The 18,709-nt window shown below is 44.1% G+C and overlaps 1 protein-coding gene across 1 annotated transcript in view; it reads left to right on the plus strand.

The window, feature by feature from the left end:
- Nucleotides 1–911: 911 nt before the first annotated feature.
- Nucleotides 912–18,709, plus strand: part of NOTCH3 (notch receptor 3) — a 195,491-nt gene continuing 177,693 nt past the window's right edge. The window contains exon 1 of the mRNA XM_033923748.1: nt 912–1,149. Within this exon, the coding sequence (XP_033779639.1) occupies nt 1,029–1,149 (121 nt within the window). The 5' untranslated portion in view covers nt 912–1,028. The remainder of the gene's footprint in view (nt 1,150–18,709) is intronic.

Here is an 18,709-nt window from a genome sequence, read left to right on the forward strand (position 1 = left end):
TGTCTTTATCTACTAAGTCTATTCCCTTCATTATCATGAATGTTTCGATCATGTCCCCTCTCAGTCTCCTCTTTTCAAGGGAGAAGAAGCCCAGTTTCTCTAATCTCTCACTGTAGGGCAACTCCTCCAGCCCCTTAACCATTTTAGTTGCAGGCAGAGGATAGAAAGGAGGGAGAGATAGGGAATTAGGGAGGAGTTAAAGCAGAAAAGAAGGGAGATGGACAAATTAAGGGATAGGAGTAGAGACTGAGTAGGATAGAGAAGGGGAGGGTGCAAGGGAGAAGGAGTCAGAGTAAAGTAAGAGGGAAAGAGAAGGGAAGGAGAAAAGGAAGACTTAAGGGTGGGAGAGAAGTAAAGAGAATTGGGAGAAGAAAGGAAAAAACTAGGGAGGGAGAAGAGAATAATTAAGATAGAAGGAATCAAGGAGTCAATAATTGGGAATGACAAGGCTCTGAGAGAATAGGAGGGAGGAAGGGGATTGAGAGGAAGGTGAGAAGACAGAAGGAGGGAGGTTGTCAGGAATGGAGGAAAGGGAGAGAGGGTAGATGAAGGGGTGGAGAGTAGGGAGGCAGACTGGGGGGCCTGAGAGGAGAGAGAGTCAGTGAGGAAATTCAGGCTAGACAGAGACTGGAGTTTGTAGATTTCTGGTTTGGGGATAATTATGTTTGTTTTTATGTTCAAGCTTGGAATAAGACGGTTTATACTTTTTAATAAATAGATGAAAAGAAGGCGATGAGAAAAAGTGAGGGAGGAATGCGTGAAGGAGCAAAAGAAAGCGAGGAGGGGAGGAGTAGGGGGCGGGTCCAGACGGTACCACGCCCTCGCCGGTGGGCGGGGCTCTGAGAGGGGGAGGGGCGGGGTCGGCGCCTCGCGGCACCGGGACGAAAGTTTTTGCTGAAACTTTTTTGTTTTTTTGCGGCGAGATCTGGAGCAGAGAATTCGGGGCTGGGGAGGAGGAGTGGAGAGGGGAGATCGGGCGCCAGGGGAAGAAGAGAGGAGAGATCGGGAGCCGTCGGGCCCCCCCATGGATGTATAAGTCGGGCGGAGGGCAGCGGGGCACGGACGGCGGCATGGGGCAGCCCCGGTGCGGACTCTGCCTGCAGCTGCTGCAACTCGCCCTCCTCACAGCGCTGATGCAGCGGGGAGCAGGTAAGCTTCTGAATTCTCCCCCCCCTCCCCGGAAAAATGAGGGATCGGCGGGCACTGCATCATCCAGTCCCCCCCCCCCCCCGAAAATTCAGATGCCTCCAATCAGAATCAGATTGCATTGTCCCCCCCCCCGAAAATACAGATTCCTCCATTCAGAATCAGATTGCATTGTCCCCCCCCCCGAAAATTCAGATGCCTCCATTCAGATTGCATTGCCCCCCCCGAAAATTCAGATGCCTCCATTCAGATTCCTCCATTCAGAATCAGATTGCATTGTCCCCCCCCCCCCGAAAATTCAGATTCCTCCAGAATCAGATTGCATTGTTCCCCCCCCCTTTCGAAAATCAGTGTTTCAGCTGTAAACGAGATCACAAAGCACTGTGACCCCTCCCCTCCCTAAAAATCAGGACTTTTCTCCTCTCCCAACCCAGATTGCTCCGGATCCCCCCTGATTTCGTGCCTCCCAAGACAGAGGCTTATGGGCGCCCCTTAATCCCCACCCCGCGCTCTGTAAGTCGGGGTACAGAAGCCTAGCTGAGCCCTGGTTTCCCGTCCCTGCAATCTGAGCTCTTCTCTTCAGCATTATAAAACTTGGGCAAAGTCGTTCCCGTTTCGTTTTCAATTGTTTATTGTTTAACACATTTTCTTCTTGCTTTGCTTTTTGTTCTTTCTTTGGCTGGGGTAATTAGGCACTGCTAACTTTTTGTTTGGGCCAATGAAAACTTTTAACACTGATGTTGAGAATTATTTGTTTTTTTTTTATATTTGGATCTCTGAAAACTCTTTAATTGATGCTAATTTGTGTTGTTTAGAATTCTTTGTGAAAGGCTTTTCGGTCTCTGCAAAGTTTCACTTGTGTTGCAAACTTTGTTAGTTTTGTCTCCGAGAAGCGATTGTATTTGGTTTTGAATTTCAGATGTCTCTCCCTCTGTCTCTGCAAACTCTCTTTAATTTATGCTGAGAGAGGCTGCGCCTTCTCGCGCTCTCTTGGAAGACTTTTGGGAGTTTTCTCTTTTCCTGGGCTGCGATTTCCACATTCTTTCTCTGCAGGGCTCGAGAAAGCCAAACTTCTTTCCCACGCTCTCCTCTGCTCTTTCTCTCCCCCTCCCTTTTCTCCTTTCCTCTCCTGCTTTTTTTTTTCTCTCTCGACCAAACCAACCAGGGGTAAAATAAGATGGAGGGGTGGGGAAGGGTATAAGACTTGATATTTCTTCCCCTCCTTCCATGGAGAGAGAGCCCTTTTTTGTCTCCCTCCTCTGGGAAATTGGGTCGTAGGGAAATGTTTCTCTGTGTCTCACAAAATAATTAATCATTTTAATCACAGGCTCAAAGTGTACCTTAACTAGACGACAAACCCCATTCTAATGTTTTATCCCTCGGTATGATTACTTGTATGGAACCTCATTTGTCCTCTTGTCAGGTTTTTTTTTTATTGTCTTGTCAATGCCTGGATTGTTGTACACTAGGATCGATTTTTCTGCTGTGTAATTTATGTAGGTAAACTTAGTGGAAGGCCTTTGCAGCAGGGATCTCTTAGAAAACCTGGAGTGAGAGCAGCTGTTGGGGGAACTTGTGATCTGCCGCCTCCTCCTCCATAGGAATCTCTTCCCTCCACTTACTAAGGAGGCCTGTGCAGTGGGGAAGGGAGGGGAGGCTTGCAGGGAGGAAAGGAATTGAGAAGAGAGAGGTTTGTTTATGTATAGTTCTGGCAGTTGTAGTGAGGAAGTAAGAAATTCAATAAATACTTAAACCAAAAAAAGGGCCAAAAGCCAGATGTTGATGGATGTTTGAAGAACTTTTCCATTCAGTCTCTCTCTCTCTCTCTCTCTCTTTATATCCCCCCCCCCCCCCCCCCGGATTGACACAGTTGTGAAATCATTGATTTTTAAGGGGGAGGGGATGGGGGCTTTTTCTTGTGGCTGCAGTTTGTAGTGATAGTTCCTTTGGAAGGAAGGGAGAGGGGAGGACAGATTTTGTGACTGAGGGGGGGGGGGGAAACAGATTCCTCACAAAAGCTCTCTGGAGGGAGACAGATGCTGTGCCAAGGACTAGAGGAGCACATATTTTTTTTTCCTCCATATTCATTCTTTCACACGTTAAGATATTTTTACTCTCTTCTTTCAACATATTAAAAAAAAAAAAAAAGATCAGTAAGCCAATCTTTGGTGGAAGAAAACGAATGCTATGTATTAATCACTCCTTTCCTGAGCTGCAAAAACTTCTGGTGGCTAGTTAATAGATGATGCCCCGAGACAAATAAGTTAGAATTTAGTAAATCATTTAAAACAAATTTAAAGCGGATGGAGATGAACATTATACCCTTTTACTCTCTGATTCTGAAGGCTGGATTCACAAAGGTGCTTCTTGCCTTTCTGGGTCTTTGGGGAGAGCCTTGGATAAATTAGGCCCTTACGGGTTAATTCTATAAGTTGACACCAAGATTCAGGCCCCACAATGGGATATGCTTAGAATCACCTCCGTAGCAGCTGTTATTTAATTCTAATGCAAAGTCATGCTGGTGTACCAAAGCGCAGGTATGCCCAGATAGGACAGGTCAGTGGGTGGTATGTTGGTGCACTTAATGTACCATGCAACCCTCGAAATTGATAATATTCTATAAGTTATGCATGTCTCTAGACAACATGTCCCTGGATCACCCATACTATGGTACGATAAAGGAGAAGAATGATCTGCACCAAATATCTCAGAAAACAACAACAAAAAAATCAAAGATGACAAAGAAATCAAGCTGGTGAACGAATTTTAATCAAAGTCCACCACATACACACACACAAAAAACATAGTAGTGGAATAATGTCCCAACATGGGCCGTGTTTCAGCTAGGTTACCTGCATCAGGGGTCCATAAGAATCTGTTTGCGATGCTACTGAGTAGAGAATGACACAGGGACAAATTTTTCCCCATCCCTGTGGGAACTCATTTTCCCATCCCGGCGAGTTCTTTTCCTGTCCCTGCCCCATTCCTGCAAGCTCTGTCCTCAACTGCACATGCCTCCATAAGTGTTTGTGGATTGTGCGATTAAGGCACATCTTACAGGAATGGGACGGACAGCGACAAAACTCACGTGGACGGGAAAAAATTTGTTCCCGTGTCATTCTCTACTCCTGAGTCACGGTCTGGCTCTGCATCTCTCTGTGAGTTGGCGTTGTAAATCTTGCAGAATGCTGCACATAATTGCTTATATTTATTTACACAAATTTGAATCATTGCTTTAGTGCAGTGTCTCAAACTTTCTCAAGCCGGGGCACACTAAAGGTAGTGGCCACAGAAGGGCGCAGACGTTGACGTGATGACATTACGCATATGCAGAGGCCCTCCAGATGGGCCCTGAGACGCTAGTAGGGGGTGCCAGCAGGGAAGGAGAGGCACTGGCACCAGCTGATTGCCTACAGCAGTTTCTCAACTGCCTCAAACTAAGTACCCCCTAAGTCTAACAAATATCAACTGAGTACCCCAATCACAGACCTCCCTAGGCCCAGCCAAGCTCTGCCCCAGATCCTATCTCCTTTACTGATTGTAATGCAATTTTTTCCATTCATTTTTCATATATGCACAATATTACACAGCAGATATAAATTCTCAAAATTGACACATTGAAAATAAAATCATTTTACCTACCAGCGATCCTCTGCAGGTTGCTGTGATTCATTTTAAAAGTGAGACTGGGATGCCAGGGCGGGAAGCTGAAGGATGCTAGAGACAAGGGGGAAACATGCAGGCCTTTGGCAAAATCAGGCAGCACTGGCGCTGTACTGCGTAGGGAAGTCAGCTGGCAGGCACCTCATTACCTCCTCCTGCCGCGACACACTTGGAATCTCAGGAGGCACGCAGTTTGAGATACACTGGTTTAATGGAATACATTGAGTTTGTTATGGACCCTTGATACAGGTAACCTAGCTGAAACACGGCCCGTGTTGGGTCCTTATTCCACTATTTATTTTTTTGTGTGTGTGTGGATGCATTAGACTTTGACTAAAATTCATTCACCAGTTTGATTACTTGGTCATGTCTGCTTTTTTTGTTTCCACAGCAAACTAAGACCAAAAAAAGACAAGGGAGATATCTTAATCGACCGGTATGAGATCTTTATTATTAAAATGTCCCAACAAGGATCTGAGTTTCGGCATACGCTATCGTGACCCGATTCCCATACTCCATTGTGAGCACGTCCGAGTGTCCCCTGATGAAGGCATCTGTCGATGCTGAAACTCGGATTCTTGTTGGGACATTTTCATAATAAAGATCTCGTACTGGTTAATTAAGATATCTCCCTTGTCTTTTTTTGTTTCCACCCATACTGCACCTGCATTTGCGCACTCCTCACAGATATGAGCTACGCAAATGTAGTGCGTAATTTATTGAATAACCTAGTGCTGCTATGTGTACAAATGTCAATTACTAGCATCAATGATGTGCATAAAATGCTAGTATTTTATAGTCGCTGCATAAAGTTGGCATCTAACATTGAATGCCAACCTAAAGAATTGCCTTATAGTGTCCCCGAGACAAGTGTGTTGGGGTGGTGAACCCCCCCCCCCCCCATCATATTTGATTCTTCAGGCAGGAAAGAGCTGTGGAGATGGCGCTCACCATCAGCTCTTCCACCTGGGGGCGTGAAAGTAGGGAGCCCTGACCATTTGCTCCGTGGTGACACCTAGTGGCTAGTTAAGAGTACAGTTGTACTGGAGGTCTGAAGGGAAATCGGGGGTCTTTTGCCTGTCGATCAGAGTCTATGATGACTTGGCTGAGCTCGACGAGAGATGGTGGAGGAGGGGCAGCAAGCTGTAATGGATTGGAGGATAGCCGACAGATTAAAAATAATGGTGCAGATGTCTTTTGATATGAACTTTAAGGTAAAGGGGGGTGCATTGAGTTTGGTGAGGAGGGGGCTTGGCTTTCTTTCCTGTTTGAAGGCATCAAGCAAATGGTGGCACTCGGCTTCAGTACACAAGTGCAGTGTGGTTTCTTTCGTCCCAAAACACAGACTAATGAACCTACTGCAAACAATGTTATTTCTGCTGCTGCCCCCCCCCCCAAAAAAAAAAAAAAAAAAGAAAAGGAAATATAATGACAGTTGAATATCCTCTTAAATATTTTCCCCTGGCATTGTTGCACTGGGAGGTTATGAGTGGGAGGGCAGGGCTGTGGAGTCGGTACACCAAGCCTTCAACTTCTCGACTCCTCTGGTTTTCTCCTGTGACTCCAGTTCCAACGCCTCCTGAAATTAGGATTTAAATTTTTGTTCTGGATCTAAAGTCCTGGCAAACGGAACGTTAGATCCAAGACAAAGATATCTCTATAAAAGCAGAAAATGTTGAAGCTGGAGTCAGGATATAACTTTGACTCTACTCAAGATTGCTTCCGACTGTGAATCCATGACTGTGGCTCTGATTCCGCAGCCCTGTGGGAAGATGCAATGGGACAGAGCAGTATTCAAGGACTCTGAATCGTCTCACAGACGTCTTCTGCTTCCCCTTCCTCTTTATAACCAACTGCAAGAGGTTTTATGATCTTGTACTGTAGATCTGAAGGCTATGTAGATTGTGCTCATGGTTGATGAAGTCCTAATTTAAGTAGCCTCAAAAGCCAGAAACTGGTAGTAGCAGCAGTCTGTCTTACTGTACATCTGCCCCATCATCTTTTGAATATTGATTTCCATGAAAATAGTCACTCATCTATGAGACACATCTCAGTCAGATTATTGCAATGTACTGTATGTGGACTCCCACCTAGTTAGCAGGGTTTAAAAAAGGGTTGGATAATTTCCTAAAAGAGAAATTCATAAGCCATTATTGAGAAGGACTTGGGGAAATCCACTGCTTATTCCTAGGATAAGCAGCATAAAATCTGTTTTATTACTTGGGATCTTGCCAGGTACTTGGACCTGGGTTGGTCACTGTTGGAAACAGGAGACTAGTTTGATGGACTTTTAGTCTGTCCCAGTATGGCAACTCTTATGTTCTTATGTGAGTCAAGTCTAGGACAGTCAAGCCATTGTGACATCACTGATGAGGTTGGCTCTTAGGCATTGGTGGAACGAGGCATTATGACATCACAATCTCAGCTCTGGAATGTTGCTACTCTTTGGGTTTCTGCAACTCTTATTTTCTTATGTCACTTTGCAAGGAACTTCAGAGTTTGATTGTGAGGTTGGTTAATGGAAGTTCTAGGCATTATCCAATTCCTCATCAGCATGCCTACTTTTGTGCCAACTTAATGGGCTACTGGAGAACGAAAGAGCCAGGTTCCAACTTTGTAGCACTGGCTTTTTATATGCAGCGAGGCAGTGGTCTACCTTGTATGTCTAGCAAGTTGTGCTGGCATATACCTATTTGAGAGTAAAGCTCTTGTCAAGGAGTGCACCTGAAAATACCCTGCTTCCCTGCGGATCTAGACCAGAGGTTCTTAACACAGTCTTCGGGTCACATCTAGACAGTCAGGTTTTTAGGATAGGCATAAGATCGATTAGCATGAAATGGAGGTATTGCATACAGATGAATCTTATGCCTATTCATCCTAAAAACCTGACTGGATTGTGTTAAGAACCCCTGGTCTAGATCTTCAGGGAAGCAGAGTATTTTCAGGTGCACTCCTTGACGAGAGCTTAACCTGCCAACACAACTTGCTAGGGATATTCAATTTCCTGAGTGTGTCCCGAAGACTGGATTGAGAACCCCTGGTCTAGAACCTTTTGGGCTGTGGGTTCCCTCCCTGTGGGATAGTTTACCAAGAGATATTAGACTGGAAAATAATGTCCTCGTATTTCTAAAATGTAACGTGTTTATTTTAAAATGTTGTAGATTTTACTGATTCCGCAGATGGGCTTTCGTAGGTTATTTAAGACCTAGAATGTAAGGGCTTGGCTGAATTTCAGTTAGCCACAGCTAGGTTCCGGTATTTACTGGCATTTTTCTGGGTACACAGAGTCTTTTTGCTGGGCTAATTCTGGCTCAGTTTTGATATTGGCAATGGATAGGATGTACTGTATTTTATAACTTTTTTGTTTTGCTTTATTGGTGTATTTTATGTTTTTATCTGTTCACTACTTAAAATAGTATACATAGTAACATAGTAGATGACAGCAGATAAAGACCCAAATGGTCCATCCATCCAGGTCTGCCCAACCTGATTCAATTTAATTTTTTGTTTTTCTTCTTAGCTATTTCTGGGCAAGTTTACATTAACAGACAGCATGTGCTAAGTGCCACATGGCCCATAGATATAAAAATAAGATGTACAGCATTTAGAGTACCCTAAGCTTTAGTAAAAGGACTCCTTTGTTGTTAAAGTGAGTTGGGCTGTGAAAAAGGGTGGGGAAATATTTTTTACAGTTTGGTTATATAGTGACACAGTTACATGTCGAAAAAGGAGATCTTAAGAAATCCACACCCGCCTGGTGGCTGCCTCTGTGGTAATCCCAGTCTAAGAAAATTCTTCATCCAGTACAAGGTAGCTAAACTGAGCTGCGGTAAGCCTTAGCCATGTGTTCGGTCCTTCTTTCTCTCTGAAGCTTCCCACATCTCTCTCCTCTCATCCAAACTTTAAAGTGGCAGCAGCAATGGATGGTAATCCATAGTCGCTTTATAATTTCTTTCCTGGCTACGAATAAAATGCCTTTCCCGGGTTAGGAGTTAAGAAGGGATGTTTCTTTATTAACATTTTGCTATCCCACAAAATAGAATTGGTCAGTGTGGCTTATAATCAACTTAAATATACTAAAACAGCTCAAGTTAGGAAAAGAACACCATAAATCATAAAGAAAATAAAAGATCTAAATATACATGCACACCACACATAAAAAAGAGGTCATTGTCTGAAAATTACAAATCACATAATCGTCATTGTGGTCTCTGGAATACAGTTCTCCTCTCTAGAAACACTGTTTAAGTTTCTGGTGAGATATTGAATGCCAACTGAAAAAAGTGCACCTTTAACAGAGTTTTGAATTTTGGAAAAGAAAGTTTGTTACGAATAAAATGGTGGTAAATCGTTCCATAAAAATGGCGACAAAAAGAAAAATTTTAGAATTACGAGTTGATTTGTAATGAGCAACTTTCAGGAATGAAGGACTAACCTCTGAGAGTCTTAATGATTGACGGGCATGTGAAGGAGTGTAGGGGATTGTCATAGTTGCTAGATATAGTGGATTGGACAAATGCAAGGCTCTAAATGTTAAGCAGAGAATTTAATATTTAAACCTGTGATTGTATAGGCAACCAATGTAAATTTATCAAAAGAGGAGTAATTGGTTGATACAGTCGGTCTTTAATCAACACTAGACCAGGGAAGCTCTGGGAGTTGGAAGGGAGGAGACGACGAATGGGGTTCTAATGTCCTCTTAATCTTTGAGTGGTTTCTCTCTCCCCTCTCCCCCCACTTCCAAGTAACATCCTAGTTGAATATTGAAATCTAAAGGAGCTGTATGTGATAGGGGACAAAAGGTTGATCAGGAGAGGGACTTTGGGGTGATGATGAAATAATATGACTAGGTACACTGGCATCGTAAGGGGGAGTGGACTGCCCCGGGCACCATCTTGGAGGGAGTGCCAGCATGTCTCCTCTTCCCCTCCACATGCATTCTTCCCTGCCCCTCCCCGGTATCTCTTCAAATCTTACCTGCTGTTCACACCAGCCTCATTCCTCTCTCTGACATCACTTCCTGTTTGCGGAGGCCAGGAAATTATATCAGAGGGAAGAATGAAACCAGTGTGAGCAGTGGGTAAGAGATGCTGCTCATGGCCATCGAATGTTTGAAGAAGTATAGGGGTGGGATGAGGGGAAGAGGAGAAGGATGCAAGTGGGGTGCACAACATGATGATGCCTGGGGCAGTGCACAGCTTGGCTATACCGGGTAAAAGCTTCCCTTGCTATACCACTGTAGCTAGAAGCTAGGTGTTCCCTGACCAAGGTCCTCATCAGGGAACACCTAGCTGAGCCTCCGCGGGTTCAAACAGGGCCTAGAGGGGTGTAATGTGCATGGAACATTGGGTCCAACTCTGGCTACCTTGTTGGGTAGACTAGGCTGGATGGACCACACAGGTCTTCACGTTGCATAGACCGTTTCAAGATAATGGTGGGCCTGTGTTTCTCAGAATCCTTGAGGTTCTTCCTCCAGATTAGCGACACGAAATCCAATGGGAGAAGTGGTCAATCGTGCATATTCAATCTATATCACTGTTTTTAACCCCCCCCCCCCCCCCCACACACACACACATACACACTCTCAAAAAGTTCATACTTTGTGTAACCTGAAAGATGGCCTTCTGGACTAGTTACATTCAACTTGGCATAGAGGAGCTGAGTGGCTGAAAATGCTAAAAGATGGGTTATGGGGACCCCCCAAATTGCTCCCCAACATCTCTTTATTGTTCATGTGAGGTTGACGTGGGTCTTCTGGAGAATGGTCACATGGCGGTAAAGAGCTCACTTGTGGTCTTACAATCTACATAGTGATGAATGCTGACATGGCTTCTCCTAACAAACTGCTCTCCCAGGACAGACTTGGAGTATTAAAACGCTGGGCGCTGAGCTTTAGCGGTATTGTGACAGGGCTCAGGAGATTTTGGTTTTTGATACTACAGGATTAGGGCAGGTTTGTGTTTAGCTCTCTCCCCCAGTCCTCCAGCAGGGGCTCTCTCTGCCTTTTGATTTTCTGCCACTGTACCTCATAGAGAATCAGATTATGCAAATCTAGGCAGATGGTGAATACAATACTACAGCAAACCTGAGTTTCGTGTAGAACTTGTCTCTCATGGAGTCATAGTTGGCGATGGGCAATCCGACAGCTAAGGGTTAGAGGAGAAACTCAATAGCAGTGAGTTACGAGACAGACTGGTGGTGTAAATCCCTTCCTCTGGTTCTGGGAAGGTTGTAGAGTCGGTCTCTGGCTTCCAGTAGTGAGGTCAAGCAGTGGCGGGATTTGGGTATACGTTTGTTGTGAAGGTGAGTACCCAGGGACTTCATCTATCACCTGGGATTTGAGGTTATTGATGGCAGCATCCTAGGGAATAGAAATTTGGTGTCATTTGAATATGAGTAGACTAAAATGATGGTTATTATTATTTTTTTTTAAATCTTTACATTCAATTATTTATATTGTTCTTATTTCTCCCAAGGGCTTATATTATAACATCCACATATGCTTTTCTGCTTTTTTGAAATATAAGCATACTCGTTCTAGGTATGTAAGTTTTGTTTTTTCAACTACAAGACAAATCTAATTAGTTTTTGTGCTGTTGCTTCATTCTTGTGAAAGTTGGCCTGAATCACCTTCTTCTGATGTCTTCTCACTCTGGTTTGATATTTTTATTCATCACCTAAGCACCATCATTTTAGTCTACTCATATTCACATGATAGCATTTATCCACTATTTAAATAAGTCACATTTTTAATAAAACCCATCAAACTTTCTTCTATTCACATTTCATAACATATCAATTTCATATTTTTATGTTTATACATTCATATCCGTAGGACCCCTGGGGAAGACTTGTTAGTCGAAACACGGACCGTGTTGGGTCCTCTTCATCTTATACACATCTGGATTGAATAAAGTTTGTGCCAGGAACATCTGTCTCCACAGTTTCTCTTGCTTTGGTTCATTGTTTTACTGTGGATTATATTGGGTTCTTTTCTGTTGGTTGACTGAGCTGGGAGGAAAACATATCGTAAAATAGAGGAAAACTCTCCAGGTAGTTGCAGATGACAGCTCCCGATGCCGTAGCCCAACAAAGCTTGTTCTGATTGAGCGGGAAGCCCGGAAAGCGCAGGGGACGACTGCTGAGCCCTCACCATAGTCCTTGATGCACATTAGAGACGGATCTTTATTTTTTTCAGCTGTCCTGCAACTGATGATGGTGGCGTGCATTCCTGGTTCTGCTCTGGTTTTCATTAGGACAAATTGTAATGAGATCTGTACAGTTTTTCTTGGCGGATGTAGGACAAAGACTGAGGCTTCAGATGGGAGATGTGCTTTTTATCTTCAGACTAGAGAACTTTATGTAGAACAGGGGGGTTCTCAAGCCAGTTCTCGGGACACACCTAGCCAGTCAGGTTTTCAGACTACCCACAATGAACATGCAGCTCGTATGCAGATTTCTCATGCCTATTCACGGTGGGTATCCTGAAAGCCTCATTGGCTTAGTGAGCCCCCAGAATTCCTGGTGTAGAGGAATGGATAGGAGAGGTAGGCATTGAATGAAGTGATGTTGGCATGAATCCTGTGTGGCATCTCCTTGGCATTGAACCACATGGATTGCTCCAGAGCATCGATCATATTCCACCACCCTCTGACTCCCCTCTCCATGCTGCTTGAAGGCTTATAGGGGATTGGCTTTTGAGACCGCATGGGGGATCCCTTCTGCAGATGTTATGCTGCTAAAAAAGCCCTCCCAATAGGGAAGAGTGTGGTGCAGTGGTTAAAGCTCAAGCCAACGCTGCTCCTTGTGACCCTGGGCAAGTCACTTAATCCCCCCTTTGCCTCAGGTACATTAGCTAGATTGTGAGCCCACTGGGACAGACAGGGAAAAATGCTTGAGTGCCTGAATATAAATTCATATAAACTGTTCTGAGCTCCCCTGGGAGAGCAGTATAGAAAACTGAATCAATAAATTGAAGGCTTGCTCATGTCCCAGCACGGGCAGGTCCCTATCTCTTAGAAGCAGCTTATTCAGGGAGAAGTTCCCCGAGAGAAATTCTTTGCAGCAAGAGGATTTTAGTGTTCTAACCAATTCACATCTCTTTACATATCAGTATTTGCATTTGGAGTGTGACAGGGGGCTTTCCTCCTTGAAAACAGGGAGCCGATTCCTGATCGACCTGGTGCAGCAAAATGATTCCAGCGGTGAGGGCTGGTTGGTGCTTTCGGCTTTGGTTTCTGAGCTGTGACCAGGAGTGTTCTGCTCTGTTAACACGCCGGAGTCTTTTGCCCGCACAGGGCATCCGTAACGCTTCAGATGACACCCTGAACCTGTTTGGAGTGGGTGGTGTTGATGACCACGTTGATGGCACCTTCTTCCTCTCATTATTGGACGCATCGATGATATCCCCTGCCAAATGGTGGTGCCCACCCACACTATAGATGGGGGGGAGAGGGATGGCATTCGGTGCTCCTGGTTATGTGTGCTTGGAGCTCCTTGTAGCATGGCATCCTGAATGTCCTGCTTGGCCCACACTAAAGACCAGTCCTGCAGCCATCTGTGGTCCTGAGAGTTTGGCTAGCAGATTTGGTGGTGGTTCTGGCTCTGCAGGGTTTCCACAGATAAAGAGCATTTACTGCTTCTGCTGCCCCTTCTTGACAGGAAAGTGAGGCACTAGGACATAGTCATACATAGAAAAGGCAACTCTGTAAACGGATACCTAAATGCAAGCATCAGGAGCAAGTGTGTTACAGCGTACTGGCTTTTATTGCATGCGATTGACGCCTGGAATTGAAAGTTACCCGCATAGGGGCTAGAATACTATCAGTTGCACTTAGGTGTGATAACTTGCACCAGCCGTCAATACAACATAAGCTGGTGTGCCTAACCTTCGGTGCACCACGGCGGCTCTGTGTTAGTATTATGTAACAGCTTTGGCACATCTAGAAGTCATTCTAGAGTTGGCGCTGAGCGCGCCCCATTCTGATGCCAGTTTATAGAATTGCTCTCCAGAATATCGGGGCTAAAGGGAGTTAAAAGGGATCGCTGCATTTTCTTTTTCTCCCTGTTCTGTTTTTCTCTGTGGCCCCTTTTGCCGTTCCATGCTAAGTTATCATTTCCAAAATTCAAAGCCCTACTGAAAGCGTATTTTTTTCCCAAATTGGCCTTCGCTTGCCCTGCAGAGTACCGTAATCCCTTTCTTCTATCCCATGACTGGAGAGCAATAGGGGATAGATTCTTACGTCTCCTGTATGACTATTCTTTTCATTCTGGTTGAGTGGTCTTTTTCTTTTTTGTTTGCTATTGGAGTTCCTTTCGTTTTATGTTCAAACAATTTTTATCGATGACAAAAGATATCCACAGTACAACAATCATGGCATCCAGTATGCAATACAGCCAGACTGCATCAACCTATAACAATAATGCTATAGTCATGAAACATTTGTAGCTTATTACATCCCAACTCCCCCCAGCACCCCCCTCCCTATGACAAAAGAATCCCCAACAGCAAGAAATACAAGGCAATGTACAAAACCACCACCAATGCAGGCAAATATAGCAAAGGTAAATCCAATCTGCAAAAGTTTAGATCTAATCATAACAAGTTCAAAAGTAGACTGTGTCCCCTGGGGGGCAAGGTGTTCCTTTCATTTTAAGAATGTTTGTTTTATTCAGGGCTGTGGACATAAGAACGTAATAATAGCCTGAGTCAGACCAACGGTCCATCAAGCCAAGTAGCCCGTTCTCATGGTGACCAATCCAGGTCACTAGTACCTGGCCAAAACCCAAACAGGAAGCGAGATCCTGGACCCCAAAGAGTAGCAACATTCCATGCTACCGATCCAGAGCAAGCAGTGGCGTTCTCAATAACAGACTATGGACTTTTCCTCCAGGAAATTGTCCAAACTTTTCTTAAAACCAGCTATACTATCCGCTCTTACCACAACCACTGGCAATGCATTCCAGAGCTTAACTATTCTCTGAATAATTCCCCGTAATTTCATTGAGTGTCCCCTCGTCTTTGTAATTTTCGATGGAGTGTAAAATCAATCCACTTGTACCTGTTCTACTCCACTCAGGATTTTGTAGACTCACACTCTATCTCAGTGGTTCCCAACCCTGTCCTGGAGGAACACCAGGCCAATCGGGTTTTCAGGCTAGCCCTAATGAATATGCATGAGAGAGATTTGCATATGATGGAAGTGATAGGCATGCAAATTTGCTTCATGCATATTCATTAGGGCTAGCCTGAAAACCCGATTGGCCTGGTGTTCCTCCAGGACAGGGTTGGGAACCACTGCTCTATCTAATGTACCTGGGGCAATGGGGATTAAGTGACTTGCCCAGGGTCACAAGGAGCAGTGCGGGATTCGAACCCACAACCGCAGGGTGCCACGGCTGTAGCTCTAACCATTGTATGTTGTGCAAATATTATAATGCTTACATTTCTTATTTCACAGGGTTAATTTGATTAACCCATTTGTTTCAGGATAAGTTTTACTTATAGAATATATTTTGATATCAAATTCTTTGATTATAAAATGTTATATATTTTATGATATTTTTATTAGTGAAAGTAGCACCTAGAGAATGTCCCTGTCTACTCTTTCTATGCCCTTCATGATCTTGAAGGTTTCTATCATGTCCCCTCTAAGTCCCCTCTAAGTCCCTGCTAGCTCTGGTCTCATCCCTGCCCTCACACACTCCTATATAGATATATAAGTAAAGGAGTCGGAAGCTTTTGTGTACCGACTCCACAGCCCTGGTTTTATTTTATTTACTGTAAGCTGCTTTGACCTTTTTTTGCATTTGTGGGATATAAAATACTTAATAAACTTAAACTGGAGGAGATGGAGGCGTGTGAATGACTGGCAGTCGCCATGCGACCCTCTCTTCTGAAAATTACTGACCCCTGGCTGTGCTGATACCCACTGGCATTATGGCACTCGCCATTGCACAGAGATTAACCTAAAGACGTGCCCAAGTAATGGCTAACCCATAACTTTTCTCAGTTCCTCGAGCTTCAAAAAAAAACCCGCTACAAGTGTTACATTGCAAATATTTAGCTAAACCCAATAGAGTGTAACACTGTTCAGCTCTCCAGTCTTTCCAGTGACAGCAAGAATTCATTGTAACCATTTTTTTTCTTAGGTTTCATTGATTTATTTCTTTTTCTTTCTGCTCCTTTAGTTTTTCTAGTTTAAATCAGAACCACAGCCTGGATTCGGCACAGTGAAACTTCAGACCCAATATTCAAAACATAGTAACATAGTAGATGATGGCAGATAAGGACACAAATGGTCCATCTAGTCTGCCCAACCTGATTCAATCTAAAAATGTGTTGGTTTTTTCCTTCTTCTTAGCTATTTTTGGGCTAGAATCCAAAGCTCTGTTCTTAGGTTCCAACTACTGAAGTCTCCGTGAAAGCTCACACCAGTCCATCTACCGGTTACAAAAATATGTGTGCTGTGAGACTAAAAGGTGGAGGAATGTGCCGGCTCTTGCACACATGCAGTAGGCAAACCCAGAAATAAGCATACATTAGTGCCTTTTTATATAAGCCTTTCAAAAAATTTTCAACGCAGGCTTATATTTAAGAGCAGAAAACAGGCGTCAGTCAAAACCAGCAGAATTTATCCCCCTCCCCTTTTACAAAACTGCAATAGCTGAATGCAATGCTCTGCGTTGCTCCCGATGCTCACAAGGAACTCTATGAGTGTTGGGAGCAGCGCAGAGAACATAAGAACATAAGAAACGCTTTCACCTGATCAAACCCTAGGTCCATCTAATCTGGCTACCCGCACACGTGGAGGCCAAGCCTGGTGCTCCCTTATGGAGACCTTGATTACCCGTATCCCTCAATGTGATTTGCAAGAAGGTGTGCATCCAACTTGCGCTTGAATCCTAGAATGGTAGTCTCTGTCACAACCTCCTCTGGGAGAGCATTCCAAGCGTCCACCACTCGTTGTGCGAAACAGAACTTCCTGACATTTGTCCTGGACCTGCCGCCCCTCAGTTTCAGTCCATGACCTCTTGTCCATGTCACATTTGACAATGTGAATAACGATGTTTCTTGCTCTATTTTGTCAAATCCTTTTAGTATTTTAAAAGTCTCTATCATATCCCCTCGCAGTCTCCTCTTTTCGAGGGTGAACAATCCCAGCTTTCAGTGTGCCACCTTGCGCTAAAAAACGCTATCGCTGTTTTGTAAAAGGGTGGGATGAGAAAATCACGGAAAATCATTTCTTCAAACGCTCCAGTGCCAGCTCCAAACTGGCGTTAAGTTTCCAGTGTTAAGGGCGGCTATGTTTTGGTGCGCCGTTCACTGAGCATGGAGAGGGAGTAGGAAATGACCTTATTAACATCCATTTGACTACATTTAAATACTGTTTGCATTAATCTTTAGTGTGCGTTTCCTGTGCTGGATCCCCATGAATATTCTGCGCAGATTAACGTCAGCGCTAGCCTACCGCTAATTGGTTCTAGTGCCGGCATTAGGTTCCGCTAGCGAGCAGCATATCCAATGAACAAATTAGGGGAGGTCATCTCCTTAATCCCTGAATGGTTGATGACCTCCCGAAAGCGAGACATGCAAGGGATAGGGAGCTCTATGACAGCTCTGAGAAAATTAAATGTTTATGGGGTCCTTTTATTAAGGCGTGCTAATGGATTTGGTCACTTTAGCATTTAACGTGCGCAAAGTCGATTAGCGCGTGTTAATAAAAGGGCTTCCTATATTTCTAGAAAGGCTGACGAAAACATTTATGTTGTTATTTCATAACATACAAGGGTGGTTTGAAAAGTTTGGTAAAAAGCAAGTGAAACAATGTATTCTGCGTCAAGGGCTATACGCTTAGCCCAGTGACTTTCCAGGGGGGTTTTTCATGTCGTTGGAGCAATAGGTTTTGTCAAACTCTGCAAAAAAAAAAACCAACTCATTGGCGGCATCTCATGGAAATTTGCCAGACTTTTCAAATCACCCTCATAAATGTTCCCTTTGCTGTCACAGAGATGTTTATGCTCCTGTTTCACCCTGTTGATGTTTCAGACACTTATTTTTTTTCTAAACTGGACGTTCTTGCTACATGAACCAATGCTTAAAGTCCATCCAGCTGATAAGAACATAAGAATAGCCTTACTGGATCAGACCAATAGTCCATCAAGCCCAGTAGCCCGTTCTCACGGAGGCCAATCCAGGTTCCTAGTACCTGGCCAAAACCCAAGGTAGCAATATTCCATGCTACCGATCCAGGCAAGCAGTGGCTTCCCCTGTGTCTTTCTCAATAACTGACTATGGATTTTTCCTCCAGGAACTTGTCCAAACCTTTCTTAAAACCAGCCACACTATTCGCTCTTACCACAACCTCTAGCAATGCGTTCCAGAGCTTAACTATTCTCTGAGTGAAAAAAAAATTTCCTCCTATCGGTTTTAAAAGTATTTCCCTGTAACTTCATCAAGTGTCCCTAGCCTTTGTAATTTTTGATGGAGTGAAAAATCGATCCACTTGTACCCGTTCTACTCCACTCAGGATTTTGTAGACTTCAATCCTATCTCCCCTCAGCCGTCTCTTTTCCAAGCTGAAGAGCCCTAATTGTTTTAGCCTTTCCTCATACAAAAGGAGTTCCATCCCCTTTACCATCTTGGTTGCTCTTCTTTGAACCTTTTCTAGTGCCACTATATCTTTCTTGAGATAAGGAGAACAGAATTGAATGTAATACTCCAGATGAGGTCACACCATGGAGCGATACAGGGGCATTATAACATTCTTAAGTCTTGTTAACCATCCCTTTTTTAATAATTCCTAGCATCCTATTTACTTTTTTGGCTGCTGCTGCACATTGGGCAGAAGATTTCATCGTATTGTCTATGACGATACCCAGATCCTTTTCTTGGGCGCTC

Source organism: Geotrypetes seraphini, chromosome 16 (assembly GCF_902459505.1).
Source record: "Geotrypetes seraphini chromosome 16, aGeoSer1.1, whole genome shotgun sequence".
NCBI lineage: Eukaryota > Metazoa > Chordata > Amphibia > Gymnophiona > Dermophiidae > Geotrypetes > Geotrypetes seraphini.